This window comes from Lampris incognitus, chromosome 8 (assembly GCF_029633865.1).
Source record: "Lampris incognitus isolate fLamInc1 chromosome 8, fLamInc1.hap2, whole genome shotgun sequence".
In the NCBI taxonomy this organism is placed as follows: domain Eukaryota; kingdom Metazoa; phylum Chordata; class Actinopteri; order Lampriformes; family Lampridae; genus Lampris; species Lampris incognitus.
The window spans coordinates 45,622,010-45,644,096 of record NC_079218.1 but is presented as its reverse complement, the minus strand read 5'-3'; the positions used below and the strand labels follow the sequence as shown (position 1 = coordinate 45,644,096).

The 22,087-nt window shown below is 47.6% G+C and overlaps 2 protein-coding genes and 1 non-coding gene across 4 annotated transcripts; 1 reads left to right on the top strand and 2 right to left on the bottom strand.

The window, feature by feature from the left end:
• The first annotated feature begins 541 nt into the window (after nucleotides 1-541).
• smad9 (SMAD family member 9) lies at nucleotides 542-13,213 on the top strand. Its single transcript, XM_056284658.1, is given in 11 exon segments — nucleotides 542-990; nucleotides 3,638-4,213; nucleotides 4,412-4,627; nucleotides 7,299-7,345; nucleotides 7,347-7,466; nucleotides 7,468-7,506; nucleotides 7,508-7,559; nucleotides 7,756-7,866; nucleotides 8,023-8,244; nucleotides 10,562-10,818; nucleotides 12,651-13,213. Coding segments are annotated over 10 exon segments (1,404 nt in total). The 5' UTR covers nucleotides 542-990; nucleotides 3,638-4,017; the 3' UTR covers nucleotides 12,795-13,213.
• Nucleotides 13,214-15,075: 1,862 nt separating this feature from the next.
• On the bottom strand, nucleotides 15,076-19,239 carry rfxap (regulatory factor X-associated protein). Of its 2 annotated transcripts, none has more exons than XM_056284661.1 (3): nucleotides 18,589-19,239; nucleotides 18,198-18,308; nucleotides 15,076-16,382 (listed from the first exon to the last, which is right to left on the bottom strand). In XM_056284661.1, the coding sequence occupies exons 1-3, from the start codon at nucleotides 19,021-19,023 to the stop codon at nucleotides 16,155-16,157; spliced, it is 774 nt and encodes a 257-aa protein (XP_056140636.1). In that variant the 5' UTR covers nucleotides 19,024-19,239; the 3' UTR covers nucleotides 15,076-16,154. The 2 variants fall into 2 exon arrangements, with proteins under 2 accessions (XP_056140636.1, XP_056140637.1); XM_056284662.1 differs by having other exon boundaries at nucleotides 16,140-16,393.
• Nucleotides 19,240-20,188: 949 nt separating this feature from the next.
• On the bottom strand, nucleotides 20,189-20,270 carry trnas-gcu (transfer RNA serine (anticodon GCU)). The gene has a single exon. It is a non-coding gene; the product is annotated as a tRNA-Ser (tRNA).
• Nucleotides 20,271-22,087: the final 1,817 nt, after the last annotated feature.

Sequence of the window (22,087 nt, the reverse complement as noted above, 5' to 3'; positions counted from 1 at the left end):
ACACAATAAAAGCGTCGTATCCATCCGCGGGGTGGAGGGGTAAAACCGTTTGGCTCTCCGCAACAATAGAGCGCCCTGTTGAAATAACAATGGCTATTGAAATAAAATCGAAACTGGTTTCCCGATAGGTTTGGTCTGGCGGGGGGTGGGGTAGGGGGGGGGGATAAAGAGTAGTCTTAGTCCAGGACACGTGTGATCTGCCGCACGTTATCTAGAGTACAGGTGCAGGGATCCGGGTTTATGATGCGTCTCGTTTGCGTGAGCACCCCCCACCCCCACCCCACCGGGGGGGGGGGGGGCGCTTCGCACGTGTAGTCGCACGGTTAAATGAAAGATGTCTTAAAAACTACCGTTGGCCGCATTGATAGGAACCCCCTTGGTCCGTAACCTCCGCTGAGACGGGCGTTTTAAAAACCGCCTCATCGGGGAGCCGGAGCCCGGGGGGGCAGTGTCGTTAAATACAAACGCCGTTCGGTTGGATTCATGAGAACCGCGACGGGTTCGGGGGGGGGACAGGGGAAGGGGAGGGGGGCAGGGGCTTGGGGGGGGGGAACAGGTGTGAAGGTTCTCTCGTCGCCCCGTCCCGGGCGTGTGGACGTGATTCGGCGCAGCATCTCCGGACACACACTCCCCGCACACTCGCGTTATTGTCGGAGCGGGTCCGGATCCCTCAAGTCCTGGGAAAGTTCCAGGGGCCGGCGGAGGGATCTGACATGGCGGCGCTGCGGTTCCAGCCAGCCTGACGCCGAGGTTGTGGCACTCGTGAAGGGATCCGGGCGCCTCGCGAGCGCGCGCGAGCGCGCTCGCACACACACACACACACACACACACAGACAGACACACACACACAGACACACACACAGACACACACACACTGTGTCTTACTGCTGCTCCGGTGCTGCGCCGGCCTGACCTGAACGATACGGCGCAGGCTGCACCGCGGACCCGTCCGCCGCCGCGGCAGTGCACTTGTTGGAGAGGGAGAAGGAGGTGAGAGAGAAAACGTACCGTCGCTTTTATTGTCTGTCGGGCTCAACGTCTAGTTAGCTGTGGTTTCGGCTGCTGTCGTTTTGTTTTGTGTTGTTTTGTTCTTACGGAGCGATACCAGGAGCCGATCGCTCGCACTTCAGAGAACTTTCCGTGCGTGTGTGTGCGTGTGTGCGTGTGGTCCGTAACGTCTCTGGTTCTGATGAAAGAATGTAGTTGGACCAGCCGCTCGGGCCGCCCGGGGAGATGTGACCGGGCGCGTGTGGGCACTACATACTTTACACCGTATCATGACTGACAGACAGGCGGGGGGGGGGGGGCACGAGTAGCATCATGCGGCGTACCTCGTTTAGCGCGCGCGGTTTCGGGGCTAATTACACCGGGCTCGGGAGCGCCGTACGCGGGCCGGGTAACCGCGACGCCGCTGGCGTCCTGCTCGCGGACGGCGGTGTTTACCCCCCGTGCGTGCGCGTGTTGCGTGGTAAAGGTGCGTTGTGTAGTTTACGGGTCGGGGGAGAAGTAAAACGCTTCACTGTCGTAGTAAAAAAAAAAAGGAACTGGTGTGTTTACTTTTAGGAGGTGGTGGTGGTGGTGGAGGGGTGTGGGTGGGGGTGGGGTGTGGGTGGGGTGGGGGGGGTCCTGATGATAAAGCATTGGGTAATTAGCCTATCTGAGCCTGTAGACACGCTGACGCCAGTGTCAGCGAGCAGCGGCGCACTGATGCCGCATTGGAATGAGGTTGTGCGCGCGCTGCTGTCATTGTGAACTCAGCTGTCTCGCGCACGGGTTCACTGCGCTGTTCACGCTAATGAGCGCGGGGTAGCGTGGTGGAGCCCACCTTTATTTAATTATTCACCTGTTGTTTGTTTGTTTGTTTGTTTACTGCCTGCGGTCACTTTGATCAACAAAGTCACTCGTGTTCCCGGAATGTGTTGTGCACTGACGTGGTGTAAAAGTGTGTGTGTGTGTGTGTGTGTGTGTGTGTGTGTGTGTAGGATAGCGGTTCAGATAAAGCGCTACGTAAAATGCAACTTGGTTTATTGATTGATTGGTTGGCTGATTGATTGATTGGTTGGTTGGTTGGATGGATGGATGGATGACTGTCATTGCTTGATTGGGCTATTCAAATCACACCACCCTCCTAATGACTTGAGATTTATTTCTATAGACAAAACATGATGTAGAGCACTGCTCTCTCTCTCTCTCTCTCTCTCTCACTGTATTGCCCCCCCCCCCTCTCTCTCTCTCTCTCTCTCTCTCTCTCTCTCTCTCTCTCACTGTATTGCCCCCCCCTCTCTCTCTCTCACTGTATTTCCCGCTCTCTCTCTCACTGTATTGCCCCCCCCCTCTCTCTCTCACTGTATTGCCCTCTCTCTCACTGTATTGCCCTCTCTCTCACTGTATTGCCCTCTCTCTCTCTCTCTCTCTCACTGTATTGCCCTCTCTCTCTCCCTCCCTCTCTCTCTCTCCCTCTCTCTCACTGTATTGCCCTCTCTCTCTCTCCCTCCGTCCCTCCCTCTCTGTCTCTCTCTCTCACTGTATTGCCCCCTCTCTCCCTCCCTCTCTCTCTCTCTCTCTCTCTCACTGTATTGCCCTCTCTCTCGCTCTCTCTCCCTCCCTCCCTCTCTCTCTCTCTCACTGTATTGCCCCCTCTCCCTCCCTCTCTCTCTCTCCCTCCCTCCCTCTCTCTCTCTCTCTCTCTCTCACTCTCTCTCTCTCTCTCTCTCTCTCTCTCACTGTATTGCCCTCTCTCTCCCTCCCTCTCTCTCTCTCACTGTATTGCCCCTTCTCTCCCTCCCTCTCTCTCTCTCACTGTATTGCCCTCTCTCTCTCTCTCACTCACTGTATTGCCCTCTCTCTCTCTCTCTCTCTCTCTCTCTCTCTCTCTCTCTCTCTCTCTCTCTCTCTCTCTCACTGTATTGCCCTCTCTCTCCCTCCCTCTCTCTCTCTCACTGTATTGCCCCTTCTCTCCCTCCCTCTCTCTCTCTCACTGTATTGCCCTCTCTCTCTCTCTCACTCACTGTATTGCCCTCTCTCTCTCTCTCTCTCTCTCTCTCTCTCTCTCTCTCTCTCTCTCTCTCTCTCTCTCTCTCTCTCTCTCTCTCTCTCTCAGTCCCTCTCTTTCCCCCCTGTCCTGTGATGTGTTCTGGCCAGACAGTGTGGCTCCTGGGCGTTAGTTGAACGATCATAGAAACAGAAGTCACAGAAAGGACATCTGTCGCTGTTCATCCTATTACGAATCCATCCACCTCTATCATCTCTCTGAGACATTGGATTTTTTTGTTTTTAATCCTTGATAATGTTCTCGGTGTTACCTACAGAGAATAATTAAGATAGTCAATACTGTGGAAATCAGACTGGCGCAGGCAGGGAGGGACATCCCCACAATGAAAGCTTATCTCCTTATGCCCCCGAGAACGTGGAACAGGAGTACGATGGGCTTCTGCGGTGTCGCTTTAACCGAGTCAGGCCATTGTAATCTATCCAGGCAAGTCTGTACCGTGGTTAAGTGGCCCAGGGCTTTTGAATCCTTAACAAGTGTATCGCGAGTCCTCTGTTCTGTCTAACCTCTGAGTTGTCTTCCCCTAGCCGTGGACCTTCATTTTTGGCTAAATTAGCAGTTAACGCCGTCTCTCCCTTCTCTTGCCAGACGATTGAAACTTGACCCTAGACTTCTGGCTGTGTGAAGAATAACCTTCCCTGTTGGAGATTGTAATTCCAGAGCTGCCGGGTCTCTTTCTGTGCCAATGCAGAGAGAAAGGATTTAGAGGTTTGCTCTGCGCTGGACGTGGTCCAACTCCTCCACCGACGCTGCTCTTCCTCGAGACGGGAACGGCGGATACGAAAAAAAACAAAACTGTTTACAGAGACTCATCGCACTACCTCTCTACCCTCTCCCCCATCCCATTGCCTCTTCTCTCTGTTGACTTCTTATCCATTGACTTTTTTTTTTCCCTCTCTCGTGTGAAAGCGTATCCCTCTCCCCGCGCCCGTCTCCTCGTCTTCGTCGACCCAACCTATTCATCCAGAATGAACACCTCTACCTCCATCACCTCCCTCTTCTCCTTCACCAGTCCAGCAGTGAAGCGGCTGCTGGGCTGGAAGCAAGGGGATGAGGAGGAGAAGTGGGCGGAAAAGGCTGTGGACTCGCTGGTCAAGAAACTAAAGAAAAAGAAGGGGGCGATGGAGGAACTGGAGAGAGCCCTGAGCTGCCCTGGCCAGCCCAGTAAGTTTTCTCTGCAGCCGATGTAAGGCATCAAACGCCGAAACCATAAAAAGGATTCACGGTCACACTGCACCCCGACGATCGGCTTTAGATGCACGGCACACCTCGGTGTCTCCTTTCGACTGCACTACGCACTTTGGTGAAACCTCAGTGAGAGATGGCGGTATCAGTTTTGTTTTTTTTAATTCCCCCTTTAAGGCAAGTGCATCACCATCCCTCGATCCTTGGACGGCAGACTGCAGGTGTCCCACAGGAAAGGCCTTCCCCATGTCATCTACTGCCGGGTGTGGCGCTGGCCCGACTTGCAGTCCCACCATGAGCTCAAAGCCCTGGAGTGCTGTGAATTCCCGTTCGGCTCCAAGCAGAAGGACATCTGTATCAACCCATACCACTACAGGCGTGTGGAAACTCCAGGTACAAACCAGAGAGGAAGCATATGTTAGATGAATATGTTAATAGATAAGTGTGAAGGTACACTAAAGAGGACCAAGTGGCGTAAGCATAGCAGGATAAACACAGCTGCAGAGAATAACATTAATTAATGGTGGATGTTTCATTATGGTGTAGCAGTGAGCAGGCATTGACAGTAGTTGATAGCTTTGCCAGTGTTTGCTCATTATCCTCTGGATGGTTTTATTTTCAGATGGTTTTTCACAGTCTGATGGTAGCAAACTCGCAAAAGTGGCACAGGGTGTATAGTTGCTCTTTAATATCAAAATCAATGCAGCATTTATGGGTCTTAAATTGTAGCCCTTAAAGAGGTATCAAACCCATATTTGTTCGTATATTGGCATTCCCCTAGCGTGGTAAAACTGAGCGCCCTGGTGATAAATTCAACAAAAACTACATCACGTGGGCGTCCGGGTGGCGCGGCGGTCTATTCCGTTGCCTACCAACACGGGGACGGCGGTTCGAATCCCCGTGTTACCTCCCGCTTGGCCGGGCGTCCCTACAGACACAATTGGCCGTGTCTGTGGGTGGGAAGCCGGATGTGGGTATGTGTCCTGGTCGCTGCACTAGCGCCTCCTCTGGTCGGGGCGGGGGGAACTGGGGGGAATAGCGTGATCCTCCCACGCGCTACGTCCCCCTGGCGAAACTCCTCACTGCCAGGTGAAAAGAAGCGGCTGGCGACTCCTCATGTATCGGAGGAGGCATGTGGTAGTCTGCAGCCCTCCCCGAATCGGCAGAGGGGGTGGAGCAGCGACCGGGGTGGCTTGGGAGAGTGGGGTGATTGGCCGGATATAATTGGGGGGAGGGGGGAGGAACACATCACGTGGTAGCTTTGAAGGAGAACATCTATGCCATCTTTTGTCTTCCAGAGTAAAACGCACATTACAATCAACACCCCCAAAACCTACTTTCCCATATCGAGGAGAGGCATTAAAGACACTGATACCACAGACATTGAATATGAGCCAGACATTTCAAAAAGCAGGCAATTAATTCTCCATCCAGTTTGCTGCCAAACAGACCACTGTCGTCTTTTGAATTCATGGTTTTCTACGGGACAAGGTACAATCTGGTTAAAAAGATACCCCTTCAGCGGGCCATAGTTGACTCATACCCCGATCAAGTAATTACAATTACTTTTAAATGATATTCATACATCCTGATATCTGATCTGTTGTGAATTTCGGGTCAAATCATGAAGTGGCACTTTGGAGCATGTGCAGTTAGAGGTCGGGGAAGCGGCCCAAACATGTTGTTAACTGTCTGTGAGTGACGTTGGACTCCACCAATGATGAGACCTCGGTTGATTGTGTGACCCATTCCCACCCTCACCTGTCTAACCGGATGTGTCCAAAATACTCAGTGGGGTCACATAGGACATGAAACCTCTTCTTATAGTGTCTAGTCCTCCCTTTGCCGATACTCCACATTATGACGGCGACACAAGTATAGTCTATCGTGTTAGACCGGTAAAATATGAGGCGAGTAGAACGATGACACACTGGCGTTAGCCAACTAAACTCTGTGGACAGACATGTGAGAAGCTGGGATGAGATGTTCAGCTACAACACTGACACCTTCAGTCTAACCCACACCACCATCACTGTCCTCTACATCTACACCCCTTTATATCCTTTATACATGGACGCCATCATTACTGCCCTCTACGTCTACACCTCCTTTATACATGGACACCTCCATGGCTGTCCTCTACATCTACACCCCTTTATAGCCTTTATAGATGGACGCCATCATTACTGTCATCTACGTCTACACCCCCTTTATGTCCTTTATACATGGACACCTCCATGGCTGTCCTCTACATCTACACCCCTTTATATCCTTTATACATGGACACCTCCATGGCTGTCCTCTACAGCTACACCCCTTTATATCCTTTATACATGGATGCCATCATTACTGCCCTCTACGTCTACACCCCCCTTTTATATCCTTTATACATGGACGCCATCATTACTGCCCTCTACATCTACACCCCTTTATAGCCTTTATGCATGGACACCTCCATCACTGTCCTCTACGTCTACACCCCCTTTATATCCTTTATACATGGACACCTCCATCACTGTCCTCTACATCTACACCCCTTTATAGCCTTTATGCATGGACACCTCCATCACTGTCCTCTACGTCTACACCCCCTTTTATATCCTTTATACATGGACACCACCATCACTGTCCTCTACATCTACACCCCTTTATAGCCTTTATGCATGGACACCTCCATCACTGTCCCTCTACATCTACACCCCTTTATAGCCTTTATGCCATGAGACACCTCCATCACTGTCCTCTACGTCTACACCCCCTTTATAGCCTTTATGCATGGACACCTCCATGGCTGTCCTCTACATCTACACCCCTTTATATCCTTTATACATGGACGCCATCATTACTGTCCTCTGCATCTACACCCCTTTTTTATCCTTTTTTTTCCAAATGTGAGTAGGGCAAAGTTAGGCTACAAACAAACTCTTACTTTCTCTTTCATATCTTTTTGTTTTAGAGGTAGCAAGAGATAATGGAGGTCTAATCCATTACAGTGCTCCTGTTTTTCTTCTCTTATCTCTCGCGCTCTCTCTCTCTCTCTCTCTCTCTCTCTCCATGGTTTTAGTGCTGCCCCCAGTGTTGGTCCCACGCCACAGCGAGTTCAACCCTCAGCAACAGTCTACTGGCCAAGTTCCGCAACACCTCGCTGCACAATGAGCCTCTGATGCCCCAGAACGCTACCTACCCCGACTCCTTCCCTCCCCTGCACTGCTCCTCTTTCGCCTCCTCCCCTTTCTTCGTCCCTTGCTCAGTCCCCCACCTCGCAGAGCTACCCCCAGCTCCCCCAACAGCGCTGCAGAACCCGGGAGCCCGTATCACATCACAGGTAGGCACCAAAGACAAGCTGCTGTGATATCTCAGTCGTGCCCCGCAATGCCTTGCAAAGTTGGACAACAAGCACATGATGGTTGTTACCAGATAGATCTGCACCCCTGCTGTACCTCAGAGAGTCACTTTGCAGCTGGGTGTGACGCTAGCTCACTTACTCTCCCCTCTCCCGTTTCCTCTTTGTCATGTGCAAGCCGAGACACCCCCGCCTCCGTACAGCATGATGGAGACCACTCCTCAAGAAGACGTGAAGCCCAGCAACTCCTCAAATACCAACAAACTCATAATTTCCACCCCTCACAGAGGTAATAGCCAGAAAGATAGACACAGTACAGTGAGTATCAGCGCTGTCATACCAACCGCAACCCTGTCTAGACTAAGTAACATGTATATACCAAAATGTAAAGCCTTACAGAAGGTATTCAGTATGGGTCATCCCCTCTCTCGGTCTTCCTCTGTAGATTTACGACCGGTGTGTTATGAGGAACCAGAGTACTGGTGCTCCATCGCGTACTATGAGCTCAACAACCGGGTGGGCGAGACGTTCCACGCCTCCTCCCGCAGCGTCTTGGTGGACGGCTTCACGGATCCGTCAAACAACAAGAACCGCTTCTGTCTCGGCCTGCTGTCCAACGTCAACCGCAACTCCACCATTGAGCACACACGCAGACACATAGGCAAAGGTAAGTTGGACAACATGCCTAAGTGTGTCTGTTTAACTAAGCGGGAGAATTTCAACAAGAATTTAGGACAAACGTGAGTCATTTATAGGCAGGAGATGTATTTCAAGTTGCAGTAAAATAATATAATATATTATTAATACCAACTCATATTATTAATAATATATGTCCACAGGATGTTGCAATGAAACCTTCGGTGTAGAAAAAAGGGCTCAACAATTCAGGAGCAAAGATATGTTTTTTATAGCGCAAAGTTGTTAAATGGCAGAACAAGCTTGTTTCGTGCTCAATGCACTCATCAGCTGCCTACTATATTAGCTGCCTAATATTATAAATTAATATTATTATTAATGATATTAATTAATAATATTAATATATAATTATAACATATTATTCATATATATTATAATATATACCTTTAATATATGTTATTATATATTGATAATATATTATAATTAATAATATTAATTCATAATATTAAAAAATTATAACATTCATATATATTATAATATATAACTTTAATATATATGTTATTATATATTGATAATATCTTAATATTATTAATATATATTATTATAACATATTATTCATATATATTATAATATATAACTTTAATATATATGTTATTATATATTGATATATTAATATTATTAATATAATTCATAATAAAAATTATAACATTCATATATATTATAATATATAACTTTAATATATATGTTATTATATATTGATAATATATTAATATTATTGATAATATTATTATACAATAATACAATACTACTTGTGAAAATCCTGTATTCCATCTACAATTCAGATGGTTTAGTTCTTTTGATGCACATATTTATGCTTTATAATGACAAATGTACCATGGTATATTAGTGCAATGGTAGTGCGTGGTACATTAGTGCAATTCAAGCTAAAGAAATCCTCGATTAGTGTGAGTTTAGTGAAGAAATACCTTGCAGGGTGATTTAGTGTGTCTAGGACATCTATTCATAGCAACCATGGAAAGTAGGCCCATTTGCGCGCGTGTGTGTTTGTGTGCGTGTGTGTGTTTGAGTGCACTCTTGTCTTGTCAGCAAACATATCTCAGCTAGATTTACGGTTAAATAGCCTAATGCAGTTTGGATCCAGCGAGCTGAACGTCTGCTTTTTTCACTGTCAGAGAGCAGAGAACAACTGCCGTGGCTGGACACAGATCAAACATTACCCCGGGTTACAGTAAACCCGGCACTGGGAAGAATCATGTGGTGGGAAATGGCAGAGGCAGTAGAAAGGGGGTTTGGGGGGGCCGCAGGAGAAATGCCAAGCGCTATCTTCTACAACACACACACAAACACACACACACACACAGACTGACACTGTCCAGACATGCTTCATTTAGAAGAGTGAACCTTATAGCTTGTCCTGCCAAAGGATGAAAAACACTGATTTGACAATTAGCAAATACTCAAGTATTGGAATTGAGACACTGATCAATCATTAGTTAGCAACAGACATCGGTCGATATTTAGCATATATATATATATAAAACTTCGTTAAATGAAACACTCAATGGTAGGGAAAGTACTCAACAAATAAGGAGCAAAATTATATATATATATATATATATATATATATATATATATATATATATATATATATATATATATATATATATATATATATATATATATATATATAGCAGTGTTAGCATGGTCGCCTCACTGCAAGAAGGTCCTGGGTTCGAGCACAGGGTAGTCCAACCTTGGGGGTCGTCTGTGTGAAGTTTACATGTTCTCCCCGTGTCTGTGTGGGTTTCCTCCAGGGGCTCCAGTTTCCTCCCACAGTCCAAAGACATGTAGGTCAGGTGAATCGGCCGTACTAAATTGTCCCTATGTGTGTGTGTGTGTCGGCCCTGTGATGGACTGGCGGCCTGTCCAGGGTGCCGCCCTGCCTGCCGCCCAATGACTGCTGGGATAGGCTCCAGCATCTCCCCGCGACCCTGAGAGCAGGATAAGCGGTTTTGATAATGGAATGAATGAGTGACTGGAAGAAAGAAAAAAAAATAATATATATATATATATATATATATATACATATGTATATAGATTGATAGATAGCCTTGTAGTCTCTAATTAAATGATTTGGAATCTGGCCAGCAGGAATGAGTAAAAGGTACAGAAGCATCCATTTCTTCTGTAAAGCATTAAGTTGAATTATTATGGTGTAAATGAATTTATTAACCCTTTAATGGCAGGAATAGTATATTCCCTGCTCATTGGTGTCTTGGCCTTCTCCTCTCTCTCCCACACTCTCTGTTCTCCATCGTTGCCCCCAGGCCTGCATCTGTACTACGTGGGTGGGGAGGTGTACGCCGAGTGTTTGAGTGACAGCAGCATCTTCGTCCAAAGCCGCAACTGCAACTTCCAGCACGGCTTCCACGCCACCACCGTGTGCAAGATCCCCAGCGGCTGCAGCCTCAAAATCTTCAACAACCAGCTGTTTGCCCAGCTTCTCTCCCAGTCTGTCAACCACGGCTTCGAGGTGGTGTACGAGCTCACCAAGATGTGCACCATCCGCCTGAGCTTCATCAAGGTAACCCAGAAAGGATGTGGGGTTTGCTTTGAGGGCAACGAGCTAAACTCTGACAAAGAGCCCTTTCCAACGGCCACAGCGACGCATAGTTCAAAACCACCAGTGACAAACATATAGGCCCCAAACGAGATAGCCAAAGGGAAACAAGCGGTAGGCATACGACCATATCTATAATGAGTCATGCAATAACCGCCGTCAGCAGGTTTTTTTGGTCCACAGGATCAGAAATTTGTTTTCTTGATGTGTAGGCACATTAACATTTCTTGATTTATTTATTTTTTGGGGATACTTTATTAATCCCCGTGGGGAAATTCCTTCTCTGCATTTAACCCATCTTAGCTGTGTAGCTAGGAGCAGTGGGCAGCTGCCATGCGGCACCCGGGGACCAACTCCAGTTCGTCTTGCCCTGCCTCGGTCAGGGGCACAGACAGGAGTATCAACCCTAACGTACATGTCTTTTTTTTCCCCTTTTTTAAAAAAAATGTGACAGTCTACCCACCAGCAGCACTTGACCTCATTTATATACTTACTAGCAGAGGTACGTGGTGTTGCCCGGGGAAAATGTTGTCACCAAAACAACCAACACAATCTGATCTTTACGATATAATCGATGATGAAATATAGGATAATTTATATGATACGTGTGATAAACGCATATTGACTAAATTATTAACGAAAATGATCAAATGTCCTAATTTTCAGTCCATTCATCAAGCTTCTTTGCCAATGTGTGTATTAATCGCCACAAATCCGCCGCCGCAAATCGCCACAAAATAAACTCCAGTTGGCAAATAAATCAAATTTTTTTACTTGGGTTTTGAAATCTTTTTCGAGCTGTGCAATCCTTGGAAAGTGCTGATTGTAAAGACGCCTTTCTTTTTGTTCTACAATGAGTACTTCTGGAGTTTTAAGCAAACATACAAACATACACTCTCGCTTTATATATATATATATATATATATATATATATGTGTGTGTGTGTGTATAATGATGTATTCTATTTCTATTTGAAATACACTTGAATTTGTCCCCGCTTCCAAAAAAAACCCAAAACTTCTATTCTGGTAAACAAACTGAATGAAAAGGCTCTGAGACATACTGTACAGGCCGATCTTGTTAAAAAAAAACAATATTCGGCGTGTTGTATTGTCTCAAAAAAAATCCCAAATCGGAGCATCTCTAGTAAAATCCCACCCTTCCCCCTGGAAGCAAGTCCTTAGATATCATCAATGTCTTCATCATCATCGCCAATGTCATCAAACTGGACCGAAGGTGTCTGTCTCATTGATTTTGGCACGCTCGGGCAGCTCCCCGTAGGCTTTCAAACCGTGAGCCTCATCTGCATTATACTTGAGGATGACGTCAGCCGCGTTGTCCTGGTAATCTCTCAACCGGGTTGGGTTGAGAGATTACCAGGACAACGGAGTTGACGTCATCCTTATTGTTATCTTATTACCCTTATTTCTCATTAGAGGAGGCAAAGGAATCCTTAAGACACACATCTCGAGGGCACTAAAGCAGCAGGAAACCACAAGAGTGACGGTGGTAATGTAGGTATCGAGTTGAATTTCTTTGTGGGTTGTCATGGTAACTCGATACGTTGTTATTTTCATCTGTTGGCTCCCGCCTGGAGCGAGGTGAGCATGCCAAAGGCCAACCGTATACGAGTGTGCGAGCTCCTCCTGTTACCAACACACAGACTGGCATGGAGTCAAACATGAATAGATACGCCGCGTTTCAGTAAACACCTGCTAGTTTGTGCAATAAATCCAGCTGCCGACATGCACCGATGACATTTAAGACGTTGAAAATGCTGTTTCCTCTCAATCCAGGGCTGGGGCGCTGAATACCACCGCCAGGATGTGACCAGCACCCCCTGTTGGATTGAGGTGCATCTCCATGGACCTTTGCAGTGGCTGGACAAGGTCCTCACACAGATGGGCTCTCCGCACAACCCCATCTCTTCAGTCTCCTAACACACACCCTCTTGTTGTGTGCTCTTGGTCCTAGTCCTAGTTTCTGAATGTATCACCGGGTTTTCCTGCCCTGCTGTCGTTTCGTCATTTCATCCTGACTTAAGGTAGTGGTGAAAATGTTATTATAGCTTTGTCAATTCATCTCGGTGAGCTGCAGTCTTTTGAGGCAAACATCTCTGAATTTCGTTTTCCCTAATTTACTGCCAACGTAGTTTTAACAGACGAGTGTTTCTGCACTTCGGCAAGACTACGACGCATTTATTCGATCTCTATTGCAACATAATGGCACTCGGGAGACGAGACAGAATGGGATTTATGTGTAGGTACTGAAAGACTAGAGTTTAAATGTTATTCGTGTGTGTACCATGTGTTGAGCTTGCGTACTTACTGTTTGACAACATGCCCCAATTGCTTTTTACTTGTTCCATTAAAGTTTTTTCTTTAAAAAATTTATGTGTTTTGTGATTTGGTTCTTTGGTACACTACGTGGCGCAACCTGGACACATCGTCAGTAATGAACCCGGGGTCATCGGGTGTTTTGGGTCTTAACGTCAGACACCCTCGCCCGAGCGACCCAGCCGGGGGTGATCAATCCCCGACTTGTGCCCAGGTAGCGCATTACGTCACCCCTCTCCACCCAGAGCCAACAGGAAGCCTTTTCAGGGGTTTCCAAGATGTTCCTAATGGCCCTTCTTCTTTGCAGCCCACAAATCCCCAAGAGTCCCAGGACTCAGTGTAGAGACTGGCCTGCAAAGCTCCTGCAGCCCACGTCAACTGGCTCACAGTGGGCCTTCCACCCATTCCTCCGGCACTCGGCTACCAGATCTGCATACCCGGCTCTCTTCCTTTCTTGCGCCTCCTCCATCCAATCTGCCCCGGGGACCGTTAGCTCCAGCAAAACCCCTTGCTTGGTTGCCATGGACATCAGGCCCATGTCTGGCTTGAGTGTGGTAGTTGCGATGGTGTCCGGGAACTTCAGTTGTGTCCATAGGTCGACCAGGAACTGCCATTCCCTTGCTGTTGCGAGTAGTCCACTCTGGGCCTTTGGTTGAGGCTGGGGCTTCTCCCCTGCTCGAACAAAGGCGATGGTGCATTTTGTTGGGTGTTGCTGCTTGCTGTAGCTGATCCCAGTGCAGATTGTGTGTGCTACTGCCCGCAGAACTTGGTCATGGTGCCAACGATACCACCCATCTCCCAAGGCCTTTGGAGAGCAGCTCAGGATGTGCTCAAAGGATCCCCTTTTCTGGCACAGTTGGCAAGCAGGTGAGTTCGCCAGGCCCCAGCTGAACAAGTTGGAAGGGCTCGTGGGGACATCATACACTGACTGGACCAAAAACTTGAATTGGTATGATTCCGCCCTACAGAGTTCTGCCCATGTGATCTTTCGGCTGATTGTATGCTCTGACTTGGTCCAGGCCCCCTGCTTGCACATACCCACCATTCTGCAGTTGCTTTTTCCTTTTTCCATTAAAGTTTGTTTCTGTAAAAGAATTTAAATGTTTTGTGATTTCAATATATGCGTTTCAATACTTACTTAAAGGTACAATCCATAATGGTGCGCCGCCATGGGTATGTGTAGCACTGCCACAACACATACTGACAACAAACGCCACGTACCTCACCGTCAGGTCAACGTCGTCAATCTGCCTGGGAAACGGAAACAACTGAAAGCTTCATGAAGCGAACGCTATTTAGAAAGTCTGACCGAGGGGCGTCCAGGTAGCGTAGTGGCCTATTCCGTTGCCTACCAACAACAGGGATCGCCGGTTCAAATCGCCGTCTTACCTCCGGCTTGGTCGGGTGTCCCTACTGACACAATTGGCCGTGTCTGCGGGTGGGGAAGCCGGATGTGGGTATGTGTCATGGTCGCTGCACTAGCGCCCCCTCTGGTCAGTCAGGAGCACCTGTTCGGAGGGAAGGGGGAACTGTTGGGGATAGCATGATCCTACCATGTGCTATGTCCCCCTGGTGAAACTCCTCACTGTCAGGTGAAAAGAAGCAGCTGGCGACTCCACATGTATCGGAGGAGGCATGTGGTAGTCTGCAGCCCTCCCCGGCTTAGCAGAGGGGGTGGAGCAGCGACCGGGACGGCTCGGAGGAGTGGGGTAATTGGATGGGTACAACTGGCAGTTGGGGAGAAAAGGGGGGGGGGGTCTGACCAAAACAGCAGAATTGGGGCACAGACGCTGTGTGAGTCAATTGTGGATTGTACCTTTAAATGTGCACGTGAAAGAAGTAAGGCTCCAAAAAGCATCATAAACAACCGAGAAATGCCATCAAGTTTAGCATAATTTTAATCCATCGTTCACAGCCAGGGATGAAGAACACAAGAAAGAGCATGGGGTTTAACACAAAAACACAATACACTCACTAAGCCATCTTGTTCACAAAATGATCAACTTCGCTGGACTACTTGGCTATGGCACTCACTGCCATATCAAACAAGGCTCGCCGGCCGCGGCTCTGTTACCATTTATTATGGCACAAACCTTGCACCAGAACTGAATTGTGGATTTTATTGCGTTTCCTTACCGGCAGTTATAACTTGCCGGCTGTGCTACGGTTTGAAATAAATAGGTAAGTGCTTAAGATCTCACGTTATACCCTTTTTGGAGAGGACCCGACTTGGTCCCGCCATGGGAAACAGGCTACCGACACGCTCCGAAGCGTGACTTGTCACGAGTAAAAATGACCCATGTTGATAAAAAAAGCGCCTCTGACAGAAAACAATCGGAACAGAGCGACGAAAATGCACCGAGAGGCGAACGCCATACAGAGGCGAACGACGAGCAGTGTTTTGTTGTATACCTTTACAATAAAAAGTAAAGTAGTCATTTAAAAAAAAAAAAAAAAGTTAAGTGTTTCTCAATGACAGCGATGAGGCCCCAAAGCGGTAGAGGTAAATCCAACTTTAAAACCCAATTATTCAAGTGAAATGTGTACCTGTTACTCCAGAAGATGTTTTGACAGGACAATTTAAGTGTATCGATGAGGTATGTCTTCCAAAATCAAATCCCTTTAAAGTAAGGGAGGGGAAGTGGAACATTTTAAACTTGTAAGTTAAAGAACACTAACACTCAAGCTGAACAAAGCGGATGTGGTTATGAGAAGAATTGTTATCGCGCAAGAAAAACGACTGTTTTAAAACTGATCCTGGGCCAGAGAGGATGTTGTGTAAGTCAAACCAATACTTACGAGTGCTGTGAAACTTAACGTTCACCCGTATCACAGGTTATCCGAGGGCTTCGATTTTCCGAACGTCGCCGGGCTGCAGCTTGACCGGATTGTCAACTTGCTTCGAAGGCAAAAACCTTGTGGTTCCTCCTATAATTCAACCAGTAGAGTGCTGTGCCATGCTTTTCACAAACAACTTTCACAAACATAGTAAAGGAAACAATTCACTTTGAGCACCGACTGTCTTTTTTTCCGACGTTTCCTCTGAGCTTGTGCCACGTGACGCACGGCGAGTCGGGCCCGCGGTCGGTTCGGTGGTGTCAGCAGCCCGGGAACTCCTGCTGGGACTGACTGCGGTTCTGCGTGGCCAGAAGATGCTGCTGCTGCTGAAGGAAGCTGATGACCTCTGGGCTCCTGAGTAATGACTGCAACACACACACACACACACACGCGTACACACACCACAACACAACACACACGCAGAGCATCATGACAAACTGTACGCCAAAATCCCACAATCCTCATAAATTCAAGTAAAGTGAATTGGAGACTCTACCTTGCTCATGGGTGTGAAAGGTCTGCATGTGTGCATGTATGTGTGTGTGCGTGTGTGTGTGTGCGCGCGCGCACACGGGCCCTGTGATGGACTGGCGACTTACTCAGGGTGTGAACCCCCCCCCCCCCGTCTTCATTCCAATGCCTGCTGGGATATGTTCCAGCCACCCGCAGCCCAAAATTGGATTAAGCAGATAAAGACAGTGGATGAATGGATGGTTTGCATTGGTTTGTACTGTTTTCCTGCACTATATTGAAGCGACAAAGGGAAATAAATGTCTGACCCCACATTCACCTGGCGTCGGATTTCAGGTCTGGACGAGTTTACGACCAGGAAATGCCAAATGGGCACCTTATAACGTCGGCTGACCAAGACGGCGAAATCAGAATTCCAGATTCAGCACAAATTGGCCGAGTTGTGACGTAACCGCTCTTCCCAACATGGCTGAACGCAGAGTTGTCTGTGACCGGTAAGGAATCTCAAACAATAAAGCTGAAAATTAACCAGAAGTAGGAATTTAAAAGACGGACGCATATTCCTAGATAATTACAATGCTACGGCATTCAATATCCGGCGGTACTGATACAGCAGATACTCGCCTCCATCTTAGCTCACCTCCACCTTTTCTCCAATTTTCCTACCATAAATCGTTGTCTATTTCCCCTGTGTTGCTTATCAATGAGGTATTCCAGACAGGACTATCAGACCGAGAGTGGGAATTATGTTGAGATGCAATTATTCCAACAATCCTAAATTGTAGTAAATAAACAGGTGGATGCTGTGAATCCACCGAAGTAAGGCTCATTTGTCATTCAAAAGCCTTTAAGTTGGTCGCTCCGGCATCTCTCTGACACTGAATATGGTGATATCTTTACTATGCTTATGTTCCTCAGCAGGACATTTAATGATCAACTTATATTCAAGTTTAACAGCTAATTACTATGTATCCCTGCAACACAAAGGATTCAGAATACTTGTGTTCGGATCCATGTGATTTGTGTTGGACCCCAGCATTTATCGACATGGCTGTGTTAAATTCAGCTTGGTGACTAAGTTCTGCAGCTAATAATAAATTCTCCAGAAAGTTAGTGAACTGCAGAATGAGTTTAGGGTTGACTCTAAGCTCCACTGGCTCATCTACCGACATGTTGGGTTGGATTATAGTCAATGCACAGCTGAAATTCACAAACATCACCTTAACAAAACTGAATTTATTCAAGATGTTAAGCACTGAAGTCAAGGTAACTTGCTACAGGTCATTTACCCCTTTTTCTTCTCTCTTCTGCTACTTTGGGGGAATTACATCAACTAATAATTTGAGTCCGCAATCCTCAAATGTTCCACTTATTGCAATACACCATTTTTTTTAGTTATGTTTTTGCCTTATTTTTCTCTTGATTTGCATGCACAACACCTTAACCCCTGCAAAGGAGCAATTCTCCATATTCTTTGGAACATTAAAGACCAACACAAATGTTTAACTTTTGAGACAAGATTCAGACTGAATCAGACTGTGTGATCACTTCATGTGTCTTAAACCTCATCTTTGCCCCAACCATTTACTGTGCACTCCTTTCTGGCAGCAAGGTAGTGTTGCTAGCACTGGGATATAATAATGGTGACCATCAAAATCTCCCCACATGTGTTGAGGTTCAGGAGCGTGTGTGACTCACCAGTCTCTTTTGGTTGAGCACCTGCTCAATCAGGGAAGGCCTGGCTGGCCGGTCTCCCATTGTACCGAGGCGCTGTTTGTTCACAGATACCGGCCGCTCTTCAGAGTTCTCCTGTCCAAGAAACGGGACATCAGCATGGGATTTAGTCAGGATGTGAATACACTCTTTGATACAGGACTGGCTCATTTAGGTATCACCCAGATCCCAAAGTACTGCAAACGTAAGCCTACATGTGGTCGACCACCCGTGACTTTTGCCCTAGCCAGCTGCATGCCTTACTAGAGGTCGGAAAGCAGGGGGAATAAAACAGCTGACTCGCAGGTTTTGTATGACACATGCACAACTTACTACGGCGGGTTCTAACGAATAAGTCTGCGCAACAAGGTCTTACGTCGAGTTTCCCACTGGACATGGCTTGGTCGCTCTTCTTCTTCTTGTACTTGTCTTTGTACATCTTATTTCGGTGTTTTTTGCACATCCAGGGTTTCCTCTGCTTCGCCGGATGTGTCGTGGTGGTCTCCGTGCAGCCCTCGTACGTGCACTGCTTGGGAGCGTTGTCGCCCTCGGACGCGTCCTCGTCGTTGAGTTCTTCGGGGCTGGCGGCGCCCTCCCTGGGATCCGAGGTGTCCAGCACGTCGCTTTCCTCGTCGGCGTCGTCCATGTCGTAGGAAAACATGTTATTGTCGGACTCCTGCGGAGTGGTTACGTTGCGACTGTCCACCACGCCGCTCTTGTTCACATAGTACCGCTGCCCGTCCTTAGTGAGCAGCAGAGTGGAGTCTTTGTCTCGACTATTCGCCGGCGTCGAGCCGTCATCCTCGTTCATGATGCTCGCCGGCGCTTCCCGACGAGCTTAGCTAGCTAGCTAGGCTAGCTTCGTTAGCCAAAGCGGGCGGTCGTCAACATTTCCCCGCTCGGTTTTCCAGACAGCGCGCGCTCTGAGACGCGAGTCTGTCAAAATTCGCGTAAGTTCGGCCGGCGCCGCTCAGAGGACCGGTAATCGCGCGCGCGCGCCTCGGTGCCGTCCACGCCAGCCCGTCAAGCTCCCGCACAATAGCGCGTCGAATTCTTCTTCGCCGAGTTGGTTTCGTGTACACGTTCGAAGGCGTTTGGCTGCCATCTGGTGGCAAACATCGGGACGACCTGACATTTGGGAGTTGTCCACAAATAAAAAAAGACACATTGAAGTACACATTGATATAATTCAACTACATTTTTATATATGTATATATATATATACACACACACACACACATATATATACACACACACACACACATATATATATATATATACGGAATCTATCAAAATCAAATAAAGTCAATTTTATTTGTATAGCCCAATATTACAAATGTGCCTCAGGGGGCTTTACAGCAATACAACATCTTGTCCTTAGACCATCGCATCGGATAAGGATAAACTCCTAAAAACCCTTTAACAGGGAGGGGGGGGACCTCAGGGAGAGCAACAGAGGAGGGATCTCTCTCCCAGGACGGACAACGTGCAATGGCTGTTGTGTACAGAATGGAAAACTATTTACAGAATACAGCGTTGAAAGAGCATAAAAGAATTGTAATGGAATCATAAAATATACGAAGAATATGATGGATGAGTAGGATGCCAAGCAGTGTCCAGGTGCCACCGGAACAGCCCAGGCAGGACCGTAGCAACGCGACCACCATCACCATGGAGACCTGACAGGAGGACAGACTACACATGCACACAGGGGAGACTCACGTCACACCGTTCACATACACGGGAGGAGACAAGAAAACACTCTAGTCACACATTAGAGTGAGAGGACGGAACACTGAAACAGGATAACAAAATTATAAGATATATAAAAAGAACGTGACGAGGCTTTCCTCCATCTCGTTTTCGCTGAGCGTGCCCTTGCAGTTAGCGAGCCGGGGTAATATATTTTCATCGCAAATGGCTAAAACGTATTTTATTATCTTGATAACGATTGTTGCGCCTCAAAAAAGGGAGGCCGACGAGGATGGGATTCGAACCCACGCGTGCAGAGCACAATGGATTAGCAATCCATCGCCTTAACCACTCGGCCACCTCGTCACGAGCGCCCTTATAGCGATGCGACTGGAGATTTTCCAATGCATGCCGGTGTGGTCGCCATTGTGTGGCACACGCGTGTTTGACTGTTTTAAGATGCCGCAGCTCTGTGGATACCCTGCACCGGACACGACGCTCCTGGATAAGCCCGCCAGATCCCATTACTGAATATCCACCCTCAACAACAAGACCCCTCCCCCACCCAGTTAAAATCAATATCATGAACGTCCGGGGTCAAACACGAGGCTGAACTCAATACGCGATAGTGACACGGTGGCAGGACGAGGGAAAACACAGGAGACGAAGGCGAGTTTGATGTTTATTCCTCAGCTCCAAAACCAAACTACAGCAGGAACAACCCTGCACCAGCAAGCCCGGGAACGTAAACCACCACGCCCCCAGCTCACAGCCCTGCCGGGTGGGGGCACAGCCCCTAGTGTCCGCCACAACACGGTATTTAACCTGGAAAGACTACTCTAAACTACTAATAAGTCCCGTTAGCTAGAGATCCTTTAGCCGAGCGGTTAGTGATGTCGCCTTGTGGTACAATACACCCCGTATCGAATCCCGCACCGGGCAAAAAAATAACTGTCTACACTAATGACTAAAACTTTGAACTGACTCAAAAGAGATGACAGAAGATGTGTTTGTTATACAGCTTTTTATTAATATCATTGTTATTATTGACAGACCATCTTAAGAGAAGTACAGGTATTGGTATTGCCACAGGTTTGAACACCGTTGGTAAACCCCGGCCAACGCGCTGCTGCAGCAGCAGCACATCAAATTCAGACCGCTCTGATCACTACCATGGCACATTTACTGTAGTTATCTTGTGATATTGTTGTTAAATACGGAGAATTACAGACACGTGTGAGAACTGCAAGGAGACGTTTTCTGTTTTTGTTTTTTTTTCATTTCATCGTTTTCTCTTGCCAAGACTGACAGGACTGCTTTCACCGTCTTGCCCTCGCTGTGGAAGTGACATCCTCCTCCGGCACCCACCTGGCAAGAGACAAGACGGCCTCCTCCCACCCTCCATGTTTGTGTGTGTGTTGTTGCTGTTGTTGTTCGGAAAAAAACCTATCACTAGTAAAGAAATATAGTGTGTTGTGAACTATCAAAATAAATCAAATTATGTTATTTACATATACAAACAAGAATTCATCACTAAACAATTCTTGAGAATAGGCTACTGTAACTCTGTCATGCTTGTGTAAATGGAGCTATGAATGAGGTTCCTGACAAGCTTGTACAGAGTTTAAATTGTTGACCCCCCCCCCCCAACTCAAATATGGATGCTTTAACTGTGATGCTTACCAGGGGGCAACGGCTGGCTACCTGCCCTCAAAAATGCACCCCCCCCCTCCAAGACCTGTTGGTCCTGTTAAACTTCCAAACATGGAGGATGATGACCAGCCTGGCAGAGCTGTGAAGTGGCGTCCACAGGCTCGCCTGAACAACGCAAGTGTGGCTGTTTCCATGTGTAGCTAAACGTGACTTCTTTTTTTTAAAGTCGTGAACAGGACTTAGTATATTAGTATATTGTAGCGAATTCGGGGGGCAGTTCGGGAGACCGTTGCCACAGCCGGGACGCGAACCCGTGTCTCCCGCTCCGCAAGTGACAACGTTAAACCAGTCGACTAAAGGGTCCGACCCGTTAGTCAAGGACCAACGTGTCTACTTATCCATGCACGTTACACTATCCCCGTGTTACCTCCGGCTTGGTCGGGCGTCTCTATAGACACAATTGGCCGTGTCTGTGGGTGGGAAGTCGGGTGTGGGTATGTGTCCCGATCGCTGCACTAGCGCCCCCTCTG